The sequence below is a fragment of the Equus quagga genome, chromosome 13, assembly GCF_021613505.1.
Source record: "Equus quagga isolate Etosha38 chromosome 13, UCLA_HA_Equagga_1.0, whole genome shotgun sequence".
NCBI lineage: Eukaryota > Metazoa > Chordata > Mammalia > Perissodactyla > Equidae > Equus > Equus quagga.
This window is the reverse complement of record NC_060279.1, coordinates 27,553,416-27,571,701: the sequence shown is the minus strand read 5'-3', so window position 1 is coordinate 27,571,701 and position 18,286 is coordinate 27,553,416. Positions and strand designations below refer to the sequence as shown.

General features: G+C 41.6%; 1 protein-coding gene across 1 annotated transcript in view; it reads left to right on the top strand.

Moving 5' to 3' along the window:
- Positions 1-203: 203 nt before the first annotated feature.
- LOC124249706 (membrane cofactor protein-like) overlaps positions 204-18,286 on the top strand; it is a 52,515-nt gene continuing 34,432 nt past the window's right edge. Inside the window, exons 1-5 of the mRNA XM_046680938.1 lie at positions 204-242; positions 6,059-6,245; positions 6,370-6,699; positions 12,462-12,650; positions 13,248-13,350. Coding sequence (XP_046536894.1) covers positions 204-242; positions 6,059-6,245; positions 6,370-6,699; positions 12,462-12,650; positions 13,248-13,350 — 848 coding nt within the window. The remainder of the gene's footprint in view (positions 243-6,058; positions 6,246-6,369; positions 6,700-12,461; positions 12,651-13,247; positions 13,351-18,286) is intronic.

Below are 18,286 nucleotides of genomic sequence, written 5' to 3'. Positions count from 1 at the left end.
GAGAAAGTTCTTAATGAATTTGTCTCAAATTTCTCTTCTAAGATTGGAATTTTGACCTTGGTAGACAAGGAATGACTTAGAATCTGTACCAAGCTTAAGACCTGTGTGCCCAGGCCAAGTACAGGGGCAGAGAGGGTGATACAAGTAAAGAGGCAGACCCCAGAGAGAGAGTTGTGTGCTGAAGGACATGGCAAGGTTCAAATATGATGCAGGTCACAGATGATGTTGGGAAGTCCTGTGAGGTACAGAGTACAATGATGAGGATCACGTAGCAGTAACTACTGGGGGTGCCAGGTGAGCTGATGGCCTCATCAGGGTCTGTCCATTGGTGGAAGGACAGAGTCCCTGGCCTTAAGGAAGAAGGGAGGCTTCAGCATGGCCGAGGAAGTACTGGGATATCTTGGACTGTACAATCCTTCTTTCCGTCCTGACGGTGCTTAGGAGAGTAGGACATGCTCTCTGAAGCTGACCCTCCTCCAAACCACCAGCTCCTGTTTCCCTTCCCTGTCGCAACCACGGTTCAGAAAAGAGACTCAAGTAAATATTTTGTGTGTTACGAGGGACTTGTAGGTTTTCTGGAAGGAGGCTCTTTCACTTACTTCCTCAACTCAGAAAACACTTTTCCCTTGGCAAAAGAAGCAATGAGGAAAGGTCAAGTTACTCATTAATCTTTCTCATCAACGTTCCAATTTATGCCATACTTTCTTGGGCCCAACAAAGCAACCAGAATAGAGAGCAATAAACACTTCTTTTGAAGTTGTAATTTATGTGTAATGCTAGCATGATTATCAGCATACAAATTCTGGGTATTTTAGTTGTCAATCGTGCTGTCTAAATTAAAATATCCTCTTATTTCAGTGTCCTTCCTTGACAGTGTACTACAAAGCTGGAGAACACCTCAAATTAAAATGTTGGTTGGAAAGGAGCTGATCCATTTCAACAAAAAAGATCTGAGATTCATAAAATCTTTGAAGTGACTTCACGCAGATGCAAATATGTGCACATGAAGATGCTGAAGCGCTGCTAGCATCTGGTGAAGCTCCCTCCTCCTAGTTTGGATTATTGTCACTCCTTCGCCCTCTTTCCTTGTGCTGAAAGTGTACACTATCTAGTCAGGGGAAAAGACTGCACTTAGGATACATAAATAGTCTCCACTACTTCAAGGAAGAAGGTGTTGCCTAGGATTTCTGTTTACAAGCTTGGGATTTGTTTCCCCTTATTTTAAAATATTTATAATATGGGATGTGCTCATTAAGGAGAATTTGGAAAATGCAGGAGGAAGATATGAAAAACAAATAAGTCGGATATAATTAGACTACCTAATGGTAACCACTGTTAATATTTTAATTCACTTTCTGCTAATCCTTCTTCATATATGTATCTTTATACACAGAGATGTCTTTCTTTCTTAAATAGCTTCTTTTTCTTTTAGAGGGCAGAACCCACTCCTTTTAGACATTTTGAGTAAAATATATGCTATACCAGTTTTCAGTTTCTATAGGAGAAAAGTAATTTCTGCTTATTAAAAAGGCATTAATGATTATAGGGGAGAGTGGTCAAGAGAAATATCTGGAAAAAAATTAAGCTTTGGATATTTCCTAAGCTCTATTTCAAAAGCACTTTGTACTATGCTCTGTATGAAAAAAATACTAAAATTTAAATGAAAGAATAATTTTATAATAAAAGTAACTAGCTTACTTTTGTATGGATTCAGAATACACCAACTTAACTAAGAAAGCATGACTTTTAAGAATTTATAAAATTAATAAACATACATTGACACTTTGTAAATAAAGGGCCCTACAGTCTTTAATGGGTCCACATCTTTATAGATCAAAAATTTATTTGGTATAGTATTATGAGCCACGCTAATGATGGCTGGAAAATACCAGAATCTTTCTGGATATTTAACAACAGCTTTGTCTATGACTACTGCTAACTTCTGTGTAATCCTGGATTTTAATAGTTGCTTTTAGAGTGTATTCTGCCATCTTTACCTTGATAAAGAGTGAGCTGGATATCAACTTGACTTTCAATTTAAAATCATGCAAGATAGGAAAAGAACAGCATAAGCAAAGTCAACTGACAAAGTGGGAGAAGAAAATTCAACTTACATAACAGAGGAGAATTGGCTTATTTAGAGAGTTAAACATTTAAAGACCAACCTTCTTCCCACCGCCCCCAAAATGAGCTAAGGACATAGACTCAGTCACCAAAAAAAGAATGACAAGAAGCCCACAAATATATGAGAAGATGCTCAATGGCTTTGCTGAGCTGAAACTTTAGCAAATGTCTTATTATTCCTTGGAGTTCTAAGGAAGTAACTGTGAAAGATGAGATCAGGGAAGCCATAGGAAAATAGAGCCAGAGCAGCCATTTCAAATGAGTTGCTTTGCATATCTTGTTTTCTTTATCTTCCGAACTGGACCAAACTGTCAACATTCCAAGAAGTCAGTAAAGACAAGAATATCTTGTTTATGAGGACTGATGAAGTTGAACTTTGCTGATGACCAAAGAGCTAACCAATCACTGAAGTACAAATCTAGCCTTTTGCCTGATGACTGAATCTCAAGCCTATCGATGAAGTACAAACCAGGCCTTATCCATATAGGATCAATGAACTCTTCTTTAATGCAGCTTACCACATCTGTCTTTCTTTTTCCATAAAAACCCTTAGCCTGTCTCCAGTATTTGGAACACTTATTTGGGTTTCTACCTGAAACTGTGCTCCCCAAATTGTGATTATTTAATCCCTAAATGCCTGGGAATTGGCCCTTCTTAGAATTAAATTTCACCATCACAAGAAAAAATTAGGGGTCTTTTTTTCCAGAATTGAGTAGGTCACTGATCAATATGATTAACAAATATCTGATGCCTGTGACTTTTTAATTATAATAAGTCCATGAGGTTTTTTTTTCTATTACACCAGTTATCCATGGGAAATACTGTTTATGCTCACTATCTGTAAAATACCATCTTGCCTAACTTAACTTTCAGTCTTAGCAATTCTCTTAACTTCCAGCCTTAACATTTTTCATCTGAAAAGCAGGGGCTGGACTAATTGGTCTCCAAAGCTATTCCTAGTGCCAACCTTCTAACTTTGTTTTGTTTTGTTTTCCTTTTTGTACACTTAAGGGGGAGATGTAAGTTAGTTTAAGTCTGACATTTAAATGAAACTTTGTGTCTTCACCATCATAACGAGAAAGAAAAGATTTTATCTTTGTAAATCTACTTATGGAAAATGGTTTGTACTATATTTACTTTTTAAAGCCTTCAAAAGCTACAAGAAAATAAAATGTGTTCCTTCTGAGAAATGCCCTCCTTTCTGCACTTGATTGGTTTCAGAATCCTTGCTCGGGGTGTGGCATACCACACTAATGCTCTTTAACAGCTAAATACGAAGGTCAGTAGGCTGGCAGGTGCTTGCCAGGTGCAAACAGAGATGGCACAGCTCCCAGGGCCAACATCAAAAAAGGGGCTTAACTATCCTCTGTTTAGCCTTTCTCTTTCAGGTTTTCGCAAATACCTAATGTGTCATTCACCATGATGGCAGAAAGCCTTTTCTGAGAACCTTCACAGGCCCATTCATGCTGCTATCCCCACCTCTGACGGCATCAATATTCATTCCCACCAGATTACTTAACTGGTACTTGACCAGAAAATTCCAGACTGGTAGTTTAAGATGACATTTCTGGGAGAGGGTGAAATTGCAATGAGATCAGGCATTAAATCTAGGTTTGGTATCATGGGCTTTTGGCATGAGTGATGTCATTTTGGGCCTGTGGTTTTAACAACAGGTATTTAATATGCACCTACTACAGGCATAGCACAGTCTCCACATTCGAGATACAGCAAGAACACTCTATCTCTGCTTCATGGAGCTTGTCTAGAAAAATAAGGAACAAGGCTCAGGACCTTTCAAATGGAGCCTCAGTTGGGTCAAATCAAAATAAGTTAAAGAGATTGATGCAAAAGTCTTCAATTATATTAAGAACGGCTTGATGAAACCCAGATAGAAAAATTTCACAGACTGAAAGTTCCATCCCACAACTAGAAGGACCTGCAATTAAGATATACAGCTATGTACGGGGGGGTTTGGGGAGATAAAGCAGAAAAAAAAAAAAGAGAAGATTGGCAACACTTGTTAGCTCAGGTGTCGATCTTTGAAAAAAAAAAAAGAAAGTTCCAGTAAAACTCTAATCCTCGAATCTAATTTAGCACCTGTAACTAGGAAATCAAACACTAGCCATATTTTTCCCCTATTTTTTAAAATTTTCTCATGAGAAAAAAAAGCTTCAAGTCTAGAAATAGATGATAAAATTTTTTTCTCTTTATTGGGATATAATTAACACAGCATTGTGTATCGATGGTAGCAGAGAACATAATTAGATTCTCTGTTCTCACAAATAAGTGCCAACATGGAGCCTCAGAACTTTTGTTATATCACTCTTTTACAACTGTAAGAATCAACAGGAATGAGAATCCCCCCTCAGTGAGTCTCCTTAATTATGCCTCTTTCAATTAAGTGTCATCATGCAGTGTCTGGCTTTTATAATCCAAGATACTAAGGTGTCTACTTTATACCTCACATCCACAGTTTGTGTCTATGTGCTCTACCAAGAATTCAAACACTGCGTTGGTCTGGGAAGAAGAGGAAATTCCATGGTTTTTTGAACCCAGAAAGTCTTTAGTACATCTCAGATATAGAACTGTTTAAATATACATAACATTTTATAATTCCAGAAGAGGCTTTTGAGGTTTATACGGAGAGCTTGCATTTCCTCACCATCTTCTCATACCTTAACCCTGTGCCATACAGGCTCTATCCCCACCATTCTATGAACTAAACAGCAACAAAATAGTTGATAAATAGGTTAGATTTTTAAATTTTTTTTATTTAGCTGATTCCAAACGTAACATAGTGTCAAAATAGAAAACTGAAGAGCACAAAGAAAATGAAATACCCATGATCCTATCAACTATGCTAAATTTTGGTATATTCACAATTAATCTCTTTGTATCAATGTATTACTTTTAATAAAAGGAATATCAAAAGGCACTCTGATTTGGAGTCTGCCTTTCCCTCTTACGAATATATCATAGTTTCTCACACTGATATATTTTTACACTGCTGGCTGCAGACAATTTGATCCCATAAAGCCACCTATCAAAAATTCCTTCTATGTTTGCTAGACACTTAAGAGTTTACATTTTTTCCTAAATTATACGTCTTTGCTCATAGCTGTGATCATTTCTTTGGGATAAACTCTAAACGGAATCGGTGGTTTAAAAGTCATGTCCCTTTTAAAAGTATTAACATATGGAAAAGTTGTGTTAAAAATTAAAAGTTTGAGGGTGCTGGGCTCCCAATATGTTTACTCACATTGGTTGACGTTTTCATTCTGTCAACTAACAGGAAGAAAATGTCAGCTTCTCTTGTCTGTTTTAATACCAGTTATGTTACCTTTTTTTTTTTTCCCTACTTTTGTGGTCATACAGGCTTACTCACAACTCTACAAATAAATCTTGCTCATTCTTAATTTTCCAGCACTGAGAGATTGTTTCCCAGAAACTTCTCCCTGTTATCAATTCCTACCCATCTCAGTAATAATAGCATTCATCGCTGCCAGGAATTTGGACATCATACACCCTTGTCCTTACCTTTTTCATGCACGTATATTTCCTCTTCAAAAAACACTGAGTTGCTCAAAGGCAAGGGCCCCAGAGAACTGAGGCCCAGCGTCTAAGGGCCCCGTGTCCCTTAATAATTGACCTTCCCAGGCGTGCTCTCAAGGCAGTGGGGGAGAGTAATTCACGATAGGGGTTGCGAGTGCAGAGGCCAAGTCTTCATGGTTTTGAACTCTAGCAGGCCTGCACGGGATGCAGTAGCAGAGGCTCAACCAAGGCTCTCAGGTATTGTCCCTAATTGTGCCTGACTGATGCTGAATACTGAGGGCCCAGGTAGTCCTGAAGCCCGGAGCGTCCCAGGACAACTGAAGCCCGGAGGCGGCTGGTCCCACGGTGACCCGCTGCCTGGGCTCCCGGTTTCTATTTTCAGGTCGAGGCGCTTTATTCTTCGACCCAGCGATCCGGAAAAGGAACACTAACGATCCGCCAGCTCGTTTCCTTTCCGCCCTTCCTGCGTGGGGTGTTAACCGTGTACGAATGCGGCGGTGACCCAGCGGTTTCCCGCAAGCCTCCTCGGGGCTCCCGGGCAGGTCTGCAGAGGGTGCGGCCAGAGAGCGGTCAGGCTCACGCGGGAGGAGCCGGAGCCGCCCGCCAACTCGGATCCTTTAGGTCACAGCCAGGTTCCGCGGCGTCCTCTCCAGGCCTAACGCGCATTCCCCGCTCCGAGGCCCCGCCCTGCAGCCCCCGCCCTGCAGCCCCCGCCCCCCTCATTGGCCCCGCCCGGCCTCGGTACAGCGGCTCACTTCCGACTCCGGCGAGATACAGGCCACGCCCAAGGGCCGTACCGCACAAGACCCTTTGGTAGTCTGGGGATTGTTGCGTCGGGTGACCAAGCTGAGGAAGTGCCGCTCGCCCGGCTCTCGGGAATCCGGGGGATCTCCCCGAAAATGACGGCGTCTTGCGCGCGGCGCTGGGCACCTCTCTGTCGCCCCGAGAGCCACTTCTCTTCTTGGTGCTCCGTTGGGATCCTTTTAGGGGCCCTAGTGCTCCCGCTACCCGTATCCCCGTCCGGTAGGAGCCTGGAGAGGGCGTGCGCTCCAGCGCGAACGGGAGCGGGTCGGGGGCAGGCCGACCGGAGCCGAGGGCGGGGGAACTTCGCTCGGTGGGTCGGGCAGGTGGCGCGGGGCTGAGTCGACCCGGGTCGTGCGGAGTGGGTAGTGCGTGGCCAGCCTTCCCCCCGGGTGGCGCTGTGCAGGGATCCCGGCGGTGAGGACCACGAAGCGCAGGAGGTGAAGGCTTGGTGGTCGGCACCGAGCGGTGCGGCGGGGTGGGTGAGCCGGTGTTGACCGGGCCAGGCTGTGTCCCTAGCGAAAGCTTGCAGGCTGTTACCGGCACTGAGCCAAGTCGGGATGGGAGCGCGGACGCGGTGCTTGCGGTGAGGGCTTGCTCTTGAGTGCCCAGGAGCGTGGGGGAGTTGCTGGGACTCGTGCTGTGCCGGTGGGGAGGGTTTGCCCTGCTTCCCTGGGCCGGATGGTGCCGTGTTGAGAGGGGTATTTGTGCCCCGCGTGGCTGGGCTGGGGAAGCCGCGGGCGTGTTGTCGGGTGTGTGTTCCACGGAAGTGGCCACCCAGCGGTGCCGAGTGTGGAGCGAGGAGGCCCGCTGCTCGCTTCGTCAGGGGGCTGGGAAGCGCGTGGTGTGCCTGTAGTGCTGGGGTGAGAGCAGGCTCTGGGTGCCTGGGGTTCCGAGGGTTTGGGAGGGGCGCGCCACGCTTTTGTACCTGACGTTCTCAGGCTCCTTCTTGCCCAAGATCATATTCGTATCGGTTGGCAGCCTATTGCTTCTTCTTCTTCTTTTTTTTTTTGTCATGTAATTATCTTCCTGTTCCCATGTAGCACAGACAGTATCCAGTTCCGTTACCGAATGGCTTTTTGGCATTGTTTCCTTCTTTTCATTGGGTCGGATCATATTTGAGGGGACATCCGAAGTCACCTAAAACACATTGGTAGCCAAACTTAGTGAGAAACGGTTATCCTAAGAAATGAACGATAAATAATGTGAATCTGGCTTTCCTCTACAGCTCAAAAACTATGGCTTAAGGCCCATCTGCTACGTTTGTTTCATGTTTCATTGACTGGAAATAAGTACTTTAAAAATATATGTGGTAAAAAAGTCAAGTTACATAAAACATGCACAAAGGACAAACATTTTAAATACTTTGGTATTTTTCCTCTGTCTTCATATGCACGTGTGTTCCTTTGCCCAAGTTATTTTCAGGATCCTGTAACATATACCGTTTGTATGCTGCATTCTTTCCTTAGCAACGTTCATTCCACAAAGATTTGCCTTCCCTGTGCCAGGTCCTGTGCTGGTCCTGAGGGTACCCTGCTCAGCAATAACAAACCATTCCTGTTTTCATGATCTTTCTTTGTCTGTTTGCACACACACCCGAATATAAGCAGAGACTGTATTTGCTGACTGTTAGATCCCCAGTGCCAAGCACACACTAGATAGTCGAGAAATATTTGCTAAAATTTATTGGGAGACAGTGAAAAAACATAATACTAATGAATACATTATAACCCAAGAGAAGCGCTCTGGAGGAAAGGAGCCTGAGACTCTGACAGCATTTAGCAAATGAGTGGAGGCGGGGAAGACTTTTCTGCTCATCAGGCCAATTCTGCCACTTGGGGCTTCTGCACTTGCTATTCCCAAAGCCTTGGAAAATGGTCCTCCTGCCTCTTGCATACTGGTCTCCTTCTTATTCTTCAAACTCAGCTGAGATGTTACCCTCCACCCCCCACCCCAGAACTTCTTCGCCCACCCTGTCTCAGGTAGACACACACACACTCTCCATCTCAAATCCCCCTTGACCTGTAGTCACTCTTCCCATACTCTCTTCTCTTTTCTCCCCGCTAGAATGCAGAGATCTTGTCTCTCTTGTCACACTTGTTCCAAATGCCCGTTGTGGTTTTTTTGGCCTCGATATCAATACTCTTGTATTACTATTAAATTCCAGAAAACTAAACATACTATTCAGCTGGAGCTTAGAGCTCAGGAAAAAAATGCCTCGGGAGGAAGGTTCTTTAAAGCACCATTCTTACGATAGCATTTCTGTGGTGCCTAAAACGCTAAGGCAGGACAGCTGAGGGTCCGGGAGGCTGTGTCTTCCTGTTTGTAGACTCTCCAGGGTCACAGGATTGCAGTCTTCCTTGTTACAGATCATTAACAAGTTCATTTCTGTTGGGGGGGGGGGGGGGGGGGGGGCGGGGAACAGTGGTAGTAAAAAGAAAACAAAAGGAACTTTTAAAGAAAGAATACTGCTTAGAATAGGCTTAAAGGTAGAGTATAAAGGACACTTAGAAAGCTATTTAAAATAGAGGAAAATAGATCACTAAAATGAGTAGGATGTCTCTGGAAGGTAACAAAACTAGAAATGAAGAGGAGGAGAAGCAAGGTTAAGGTGGAAAGGTAAAAAAATCAGGAAAGGTATGAAACTTAGAGAAAGTAAAAATGAGAACTTACTATGCTGGGAACGGAAAAATGTGAATAAAATAAACATTTCACTTTTGAAGCAGCTCCTGAGGAGAAGGTTTTGTGAGCAGACACTGTTGTGCCTGGGGGGTTTGTCATCTCAGAGGTGGTTGCCAAATGGTACGAGGTCCCAGAAGGGAACATTTGTCGAATTTTGGGACCAGTCTCATTCCTCCAGAAGGAGTCTGCTTTTTCCGGACAAAACCCACAATGTCCTTTAATGGGTGGTCTCTTCTGCCTATTTTAGGTCTTTTCTTTCTTTCTAGAAGAAAAGCCAATATCACTAAGTGCTTACACCCTAGTTACTTAGTGGCCTTATTCTGCATATTGCAACGCAAAGACAGCAGTCCTTGTCTGGTCAGTTGCTAGGTTACCAGAATCCTGGGAGATAGGCAACAAAAGAAATTATGTGGCCAGCTCTCTCTCCAGTGCATAAAGCTTTAAGATGATTATCTCCTTGTCTAGAAGACAAGCGTTGAGCAGGAGTGGCTGCTGAGCAGGTAGGAAGGGTCTTCCCAGCAGAGGGAGCAGTGTGAACAATGGCTCAGAGATGTGACGTGGCTCGGGGATTCATGGACTGCCAAGCTACCCAGTGAGGCAGCAGTAGGGCAAAGGAGGCGAGAGCAAGGAGAGGACTAGATCATAGAGTGAAAAATTGTGAAAAGCAACAGGGTAGTCAGGAATGAATAGTCACCATCATAAAATTCAGACTCTATGTTGTTACCTGTCCTTTTAGGGCACCTTGAGCCGTTCTGTTTGACTTGGCACAACGCAGATCTACATTAGGGTTGCTCTAATTTCCCCAGGCTCAGTAGAAGACTGTTTCTTGGGGACTAACTTGCAGACACAGTGTGTTGGTGTAAGCACGCGAGGGTTCCAGATGAGAGACCGTGATGGGAAGCGGTGGTCGTAGTGGAACCAGGCTGCCTGGCTTCACTCCTGGGTCTTTCTGCCTACTGGGAATGTTTTTTGGGCAAAGTGCTTCACCTTACTATGCCTCAGTTTGCTCATCTTAAGGAGGGGCAAATAGTACCTGTGGAACTATTATGGAAAAGTAATCTCAACTCATAGGATGATCATGAAGATTAAGTTAGTTTAAAAGCACTTAAAATAATGTTTGGCACAATTAGTGCTTACATTTGCTATTTCCAAAATTATTACTATCATCACTGTTGTCAGAACGAACTACTGGAATCTTCCATTACCATATTTTAGGAAAAACTATAACCCACAATATTTAGAGTTGACCTTTGATAATGTTAAAATGCCATTTCATATAATAAAGTATGGGTTCATAAAAAATAATAAAGCACAAATATTTTGACATGAAAGAAATTTAAAACTGTGATAAAGGGATTTGTCTATCACTAAACCAATGAAATAAAATTGAAGATAGGTGTGAATAGAGCAAAGAAAAAAATTATGATTTGCAGATACCTCTGGAAGAGGTTGGCTGAACAGTAAAGATTTGAATTTGGATCTAAGTGTGTAGAAGTGATTGATACCAGTGCTCATTCAGCTCTCGTGCTGGGTCCTAGAAGAGTCCTGATGAATGAGACGTGGTCCTCGGGGTGACAGTCTTGGAAGGAGTATAAACACTAAAGAATTGGCATATGAAAAGTGCTATGAAAGAAGCAAATTGGGGCAGCAGGAGGACACTTAACCCGGTTTTCTGATTGAGAGATGTCAAGAGCTTCAAGGGAGAAGTGGCATCTAAGATGAAACTGAAGGATCAGTGGGTGGGAGGAGTGGCAGGGTCTCTGGTCAAAATGATGCATGGAACCTACAGTGCTAATGTAATTTAACAGTTTAATGGGCACTGCATAGAATTGAATATGGCTTGAGAATAGTGTGCAAGAGTGAACAGCGTCCTGATAGTGACAGATTTTAAAAGTCTGTTAGCCATGTGAAGGGGCTTAGACATTATCTTGAGAGCATTGGGGAGCCATTGACAGGCATCTGACGTGGAAGAGCATTGGTCACTCTGTCATATCAATATTCTTCTAGTTGCACTGTGAGGAATTGCTAAAGTAGAAAAGACATTATTCTAAGGAGAACTCGTCTCCTCCCAAAAATACCCAGAAGTAAAAACTTTATCTAAAAGCATAGCAATATAGTAGCTTTACTGTAGTAGGGATCTGTTGGATGAACAGCTCAAACAGCTACCTCAGGGATCTTCTGGGGGACTGCATGATCCATTGATCAGCAAAGGAAGATCAAATTATATAAAATAATGTCCAAGAAAGCAAAGTTTTTTTCATGTAAGGCTACTGAAAGTAGTTCATTTTGATATTTAAGTGGCATCTATTCACTTACAAAATGCTCAGTTCACTGTTATGAAAACTATGAAATGATGTCTTTTATTTTGAAGTAGTTCAGTCCATCTTTATTTTGATCTGTGGAATCCACGATGCTTATTTAATCACCGCCTCTTACTGTAGCATTTCTTGAGCACCCGCTGGGTAGAGAGTGTAGCAGAAAAAGAAGGCATGTGATCCCTGACCTCCAGGAACTCGCCTTCCGAGAGGAGACTGAGCGTGCAGTGACAAGTGATCATGAGTTTGTGCTTCAACCTGTGAGGGTTGTCTCAGTAGAGTGGTATATTCTATAGAGACTTCTTCAAGGAGAGGTGAGTTTTGGAATGAATTTAGAAAAAAGTGGGGAAGGATGCATACCTATAAATATATTTTTAAAACCGAAAACAATGGGGGCTGGCCTGGGGGTGCAGCGGTTAAGTGCACATGTTCTGCTTTGGTGGTCCGGAGTTCGACGGTTTGGATCCCAGATGTGGACTTGGCACCACTTGGCAGGCTATGCTGTGGTAGGCATCCCACATAGAAAGTAGAGGAAGATGGGCACGGATATTAGCTCAGGGCCAGTCTTCCTCAGCAAAAAGAGGAGGATTGGCTGCAGATGTTAGTGCAGGGCTAATCTTCCTCAAAAGAACAAAAAATGAAAAACAACACAACTATGTACCAGGGATCTTTGGGAGAAAAAGGAAAAATAAAATCTTTAAAAAAAATTCAAAACCCAAAACATTGATATTGTCTCTTCAATTTACTGTTGATTGAAAGTTCACCTCATTCCCCAACAAACCAAAAGCTAACAGGATGTTATTAAAAATAACCAAGACACATTGTCCACAGCTACCACCAGCTGGGGAAAAGCATGGACAGTCATTTAACATCTTGCCAAGAAACTTTCCTTTATTCTGTACTACTTACCTGCTGCCAGGCCACAGGCCCTGTCTGATGAACGAGGTAACATGCTTTATTTTCATGCTCTTACTCTCTTTGTTCTAGATGCCTGTGGTGATCCACCAAGATACCAATCCATGAAGCTGAAGGGTGTTGCTCAACCCCCTTATAGCCCTGGGGCCACAATAGAATACGAGTGTCGTCTAGGCTACAAGCTCAAGAGACCTCCTCTTCCCACCTCTGCCATCTGTCAGGCTGATAACACATGGACACCTCTCCAGGAGGCTTGTACAAGTAAGTCAACAAAACATTTTTGGTTTTTTTTTAATTGCTCTGGAGATATTCACACATTGTACGGCACATGTTCCACTACTGAGATGATGGTTGTCTCATGTGAATGTAGGTTTTAGATAGCAAGGTATTTTTTAGGGCTTTGAAAATCTCTAGGGAATCTTTTTGTTGGCAGCTGGTTGCCTAGGTAAATGTGAGTCTTTTTTTTTTTTCTTTTTTGTTTTAATTTTTTTTTTTTACGATTTTATTTTTTTTGTTTTTCTCCCCAAAGCTCCCTGGTACATAGTTGTATATTCTTAGTCGTGGGTCCTTCTAGTTGTGGCATGTGGGACACTGCCTCAGCGTGATTTGATGAGCAGTGCCATGTCCGCGCCCAGGATTCGAACTGACGAAACACTGGGCTGCCTGCAGCAGAGCGCGTGAACTTAACCACTCGGCCACGGGGCCAGCTCCAATGTGAGTCTTAAGTTTGGCTTTACCATAGTTAAAGAAAGTAAATAATATTCCCAAAAAGTCCAAAGAACAATGTAGAGTTTTGATTTCGATGCACATCTGTTTTGAAATTCGTATAAAACAATAAATTTTAAAATTGTCTTTTAGGAAAATTATGTCCACCTCCAGTAGAGCCGGCAAATGGCGCAGTGCAACATGTAAATGAGACTTTGGAGTTTGGTTCACAGGTTCACTATGTTTGTAATGAGGGGTAAGTTACTCCTTAGAGGAAATAAGGTAAAACTTATGAATTCCATTTTTGTCCTCTCTTCTTAAGCGTGCCCATAAAGTTGATTCCATTTTGCTTTGTATGTGACAAGTTGCACCTGTGGCCAAACAACTCTTGGGCTTTAATGGAGGCTGCAAAGATGTGTAATTAATAGGAAGAAATTTAAATTGAAGGAAAGCAAAATTGAATACTTCTATTATACTAAGAAGCCTATCCCAACAGAGTGCACCCTATTTAAAACAGCCGGCTCTCAGAGTTGAAGTAGGGCTTCTGGAAATGGGAGGTAGAATTGCCATCCAAAGAGACTCTTACACTGACTGAGGTAACGCTGGAAGGGGCCAGCAGACCAACATTGACCTGGTCAGCCTGGACCATCATGTTGATCAAGCTGTCTTAGTTGGAAAACCTTATCTTTGAGACTGCTGCAGAGGAATGAAACATTTCAAACAGAGGTCCTGAGCACTTCATAATAGCCTTTGTTCTATGGGGCTCTTTTAATAGTATGTATTGGGAATACTGGGCATCTATGAAACATGTGCATTTAGAGGGTAAATGTAATACACTGTAGAAATGCAACTGATTTTTTAATACCAACTTTGTATCACACTACTTTGCTGAATTGATTTATTCTAATATTTTTGTGTTAGTGGGTGCATGTAATCTTTAGAGTTTTCTACATCTGAGAACCTATCATCTGCAAACAATGATAATTTTACTGCTTCCTTTCCCATTTGGTTGCCTTTTATTTATTTTTTCTTTCCAGACAGCTTTGTCTAGAACTTGCAGTACTATGTTGACTAGGAATGGTCAAAGCAGGCATCCTTGCCTTGTTCCTCATCTTAGAGGAAAAGATTTCAGCTTTTCACCATTGAATAGGATGTTTGTTGTGGGTTTTTCATGGATGGCATTTATTATCTTGAAGTAGGTTCCTTCTGTTCCTCATTTGTTGAGTATTTTTATCGTGACAGGATATTGAATCTTGTCAAATGCTTTTTTTGCAGCAATTGAGGTAATCATATGGGTGTTTTTCCCTCTATTTTGTTGATGTGGCGTTAATTGAATGATTTTCATATGTTGAGGATGCTTCCATTCCAGGAATAACTCCCACCTGCTCATGGTGTATAATCCTTTTAATATGCTGCAAGATTGTTTGCTAGTATTTTGTTGAGGATTTTTACCTTAATGTTCATTAGGGATATTGGTCCGTAGCTTTCTTTTCTTGTAGTGTCTTTGTCTATCTTTGGTATCATTGTAATGCTGGTCTTATAGAATGAGTTTTGAAGAATTCCCTCCTTGGAATTTTTGGAAAAATTTGGCAAGGATTGGTATTAGTTTTTCTTTACATGTATGGGAAAATTCAGCAGTGTAACTGTGAAGTCCAGGGCTTTTCTTTATTGGGAGATTTTTGATTACTGATTCAATCCCCTTAGTAGTTATAGGTCTGTTCAGATTATCTATTTCTTTGAGATTTGTTCTTGATAGGTTTTGTGTTTTTAAGAATTTGTCCATTTTATCTAGGTTATCTAATTTGTTGGCATAAAATTTGTCATAGTACTCTCATAATATTTTTTATTTCTGTAGAATCAGTAGTAATGTGCCCACTTAAATTATGATGTCAGTCATTTCTCTCTATTTTCTTAGTCCATCTACCTACAGGCTTGTCAGTTTGGTTGAACTTTTCGTAGAACCAACTTTTGGTTTCCTTGATTTTCTCTAATATTTTTTGTTCTCTGTTTTGTTCATCTCAGCTCTACTCTTTATTATGTGCTTGTTTGTCTAGCTTTCGGTTTGGTTCTTCTTTTTCCAGTTCCTCAAGTTGTACAGTTAGGTTGTTGACTTCAAATCTGTCAACTACTTCTTCTTCTTTTTTTTTTGATGTAGGCGAGCTCTGGGCTAACATCTCCTGCCAATCCTCCTGTTTTTGAGGAAGACTGGCCCTGAGCTAACATCCATGCCTGTCTTACAGTACTTTTTTTTTTTCATGTGGGATGCCAGCCATAGCATGGCTTCCTAAGCAGTGTCATGCCCGCACCTGGGATCTGAACTTGTGAACCCCGGGCCACTAAAGCAGAACATGTCAACTTAACTACTGCGCCACTAGCCTGGCCCCTTCAAATCTCTCAATTTTTTAATGTAATCATTTTTAGCTATACATTTCCCCCTTGGCACTGCTTTTGCTGCATCCCGTAAGTTTTTCTATGTTATTTTTTCATTTTCATTTATCTCAAAGTATTTTCTAATTTTCCTTGTGACTTCTTCTTGGATCCAGTGGTCGTTTAAAAGTGTGTTATTTTCTAAGATTTTGTCAATTTTCCAGTTTTCTTTTTCACATTAATTCCTGACTTCATTCCATTGTAGTTAGAGAAGCTACTTTGTACAACATCTATATTTTTAAATCTATTGATTAACAATATTAATTTGTAGCCTACGTAATTATGTTATTAGTATTATTTATCAGGTAATTAATTGTATTATTAATAACATTAATTTGTTTTATTAATTTGTGGCCTAACATATGGTCTATCTAGGACAATGTCACATGTGCACTTGACAAGACTGTATATTCTTGTGTTGGGTTGACTGCACTATATGTGTCTGTGACATCTAGTTGGTTTATCGTGTTGTTCAAGTCCTCCGTTTCCTCACATAGCTTCTGTCTCGTGGTTCTATTCCTTCCTGTGAATGGGGTGTTGAAGTCTCCAACGACTCTTGTAGAAATGCCTCTTTTAAATAGAAAAGTGTATTTATCCCTTCAATTCTGTCACTTCTTGCTTCATGTATTTTGATAGGCTGTCCTTAGGTGCATAAATGTTTATAATTGTTATATCTTCTTACAGTTTTGAACCCTTCTTAATATATAAGGTCACTTTTTGTCTCTTGTAGCCTTTTTTGATTTAGAGTCCATTTTGTCTGATTTCAGTATAGCCACCTCTGCTTTCTCTGGTTACTCTCTTCACAGAATAGCTGTTTCCATCCTTTCCTTTACAACTTGTTTTTGTCTTTGGATCCCAAGTGAGTCTCTTCTAGACTGCGTATAGCTGAGTCATGTGTTTTTTTACCCGTTCTGCCAAGCTCTGTCTTTTGATTGGAGAGTTCAGTCCATTTACATTCAATGTCATGACTGACAAAGAGGGACTGACTTCTGTCATTGTGCTATTTCTTTTTTATGTGCCTTATGGCTTTTTTGGTCCCTCATTTCCTGTCACACTGCTTTCTTTTGTGTTTAGTTGATTTTTCTAGTGAAATGTTTAAATTCTTTTCTCATCTTCTTTGGTGTGTATTCTGTGTCTGTTGTCTTGGTGGTTACCATGAGGATTGCATTTCACATCCTGTAGTTATAAGCCTCCAATTTGAGTTTATACCAACTTAACTTCAATAAATTCTAAGAACTGCTCCTCTACAGATCCGTCCCCACCCATTTTGGATTTTGATGTGATACTAGCCTCTACACCTAAAAATTTTAATAGTGGCTTCTACACTAGTAATCTCTTTATTTTCTTTACAAATATTAGTCTCTTAAATCAGATAGAAGACAAAAATTGCAGTTACAGATCATGGTCACAATCATACTAGCTTTCCTAATTGCCCATATATTTACCATCAGCGAGATCTTTATTTATCCAAATGGCTTAGAGCTACTGTTGAGTCCGTTCGTTTCACCGTGCAGGACTCCCTTGAGCATGTATTGCAGGTGAGGGCTAGTGCTCATGAACTCCCTCAGCTTTTGTGTATCTGGGAATACCTTCATTTCTCCTTTACTTTGGAAGGACACTTTTGCTGGATAGAGGACTTTGGGTGACGCTTTCTTTCTTTTAGCTCTTTAGGTATATTGGTCAAGTGTCTTAGGGGTTCTGAGTTTCTGAGGAGAAGCCTTCAGATGATGTTATTGAAAATCCCTTGGATGTGATGATTCACTTTTTGGTTGCAGCTTTCAAGATTGTCTCTTTGTCTTTGAATTGGAAAAGTTTGCTTGTTCTAGGGCCTAGTTTGGGTCTCTTTGAGTTCATCTTACTTGGAGTTTGTTGAGCTTTTTGGATATTTGTCTTCATGTCTTTCAGCAAAGTTTCGGAGTTGTCAGCCATTATTTCTTCAACTGTTCTCTCTGCCCCTTTCTTTCTATTTTCTCCTCCTGAGCATCCCATAGTGTTTATGTTGATGTGCATGTTGTTGTCCTACATGTTCCTTGTGCTCTCTTTACTTTGCTTCAGTCCTTTCTGTTCCTCAAACGCAATAATTTCCATTCTCCTATCTGCAAGTTCAACAATTCCTTCTTCTCCTTCCTGAAATCTGGCTTTAATTCCTATAGTGAACTTTTGATTTCAGTAATTGTACTTTTCAACTCCAGAATTTACTTTCGGTTTCCTTTAGGTTTTCTGTCTCCTAATGATATGTCCATTTTGTTCACACATTGTTTTCTTGACTCTCTCCATTTTTCTGTTGGTTCTTTGAGCAGCTTTCAGACAGTTTTTCTGTTTTCTCTCAGGTTTTACTGAGGCCCCAGGGCCGTGGGGCTGAAATCAAGAGGCCATCCTGCATGCAAAGCAGAAGCCTATGGAAAGGCCTTATTTGACCTTCTTTCTGAGGCACGGGTTGTTGTCGTGGCCATACTTATTGTGACAGTGGACAGCACAGGGGTATAGGCGAGCATAATACTTGCAGATCATTGTGTAGCAGTTGTATTTTTGGGTGAGCTGGCAGAGGGAAGGCTTGATGATGTCCCCCCACTGGTCAAGCACCAGGTACACTGTGGACTCTGAATATTGTAGTCTTCGAGACCGTGCCTGTCCTTTAGCTGTTTGCCTGTGAAAATCAGATACTGTTGGTGAGTTAGGATGCCCTTCTTGTCTTGGATTTTGGAATTGACATTCTCACTGGTGCGTCACTGGGCTCGACCTCAAGAGCAATGGTCTTGCCTGTG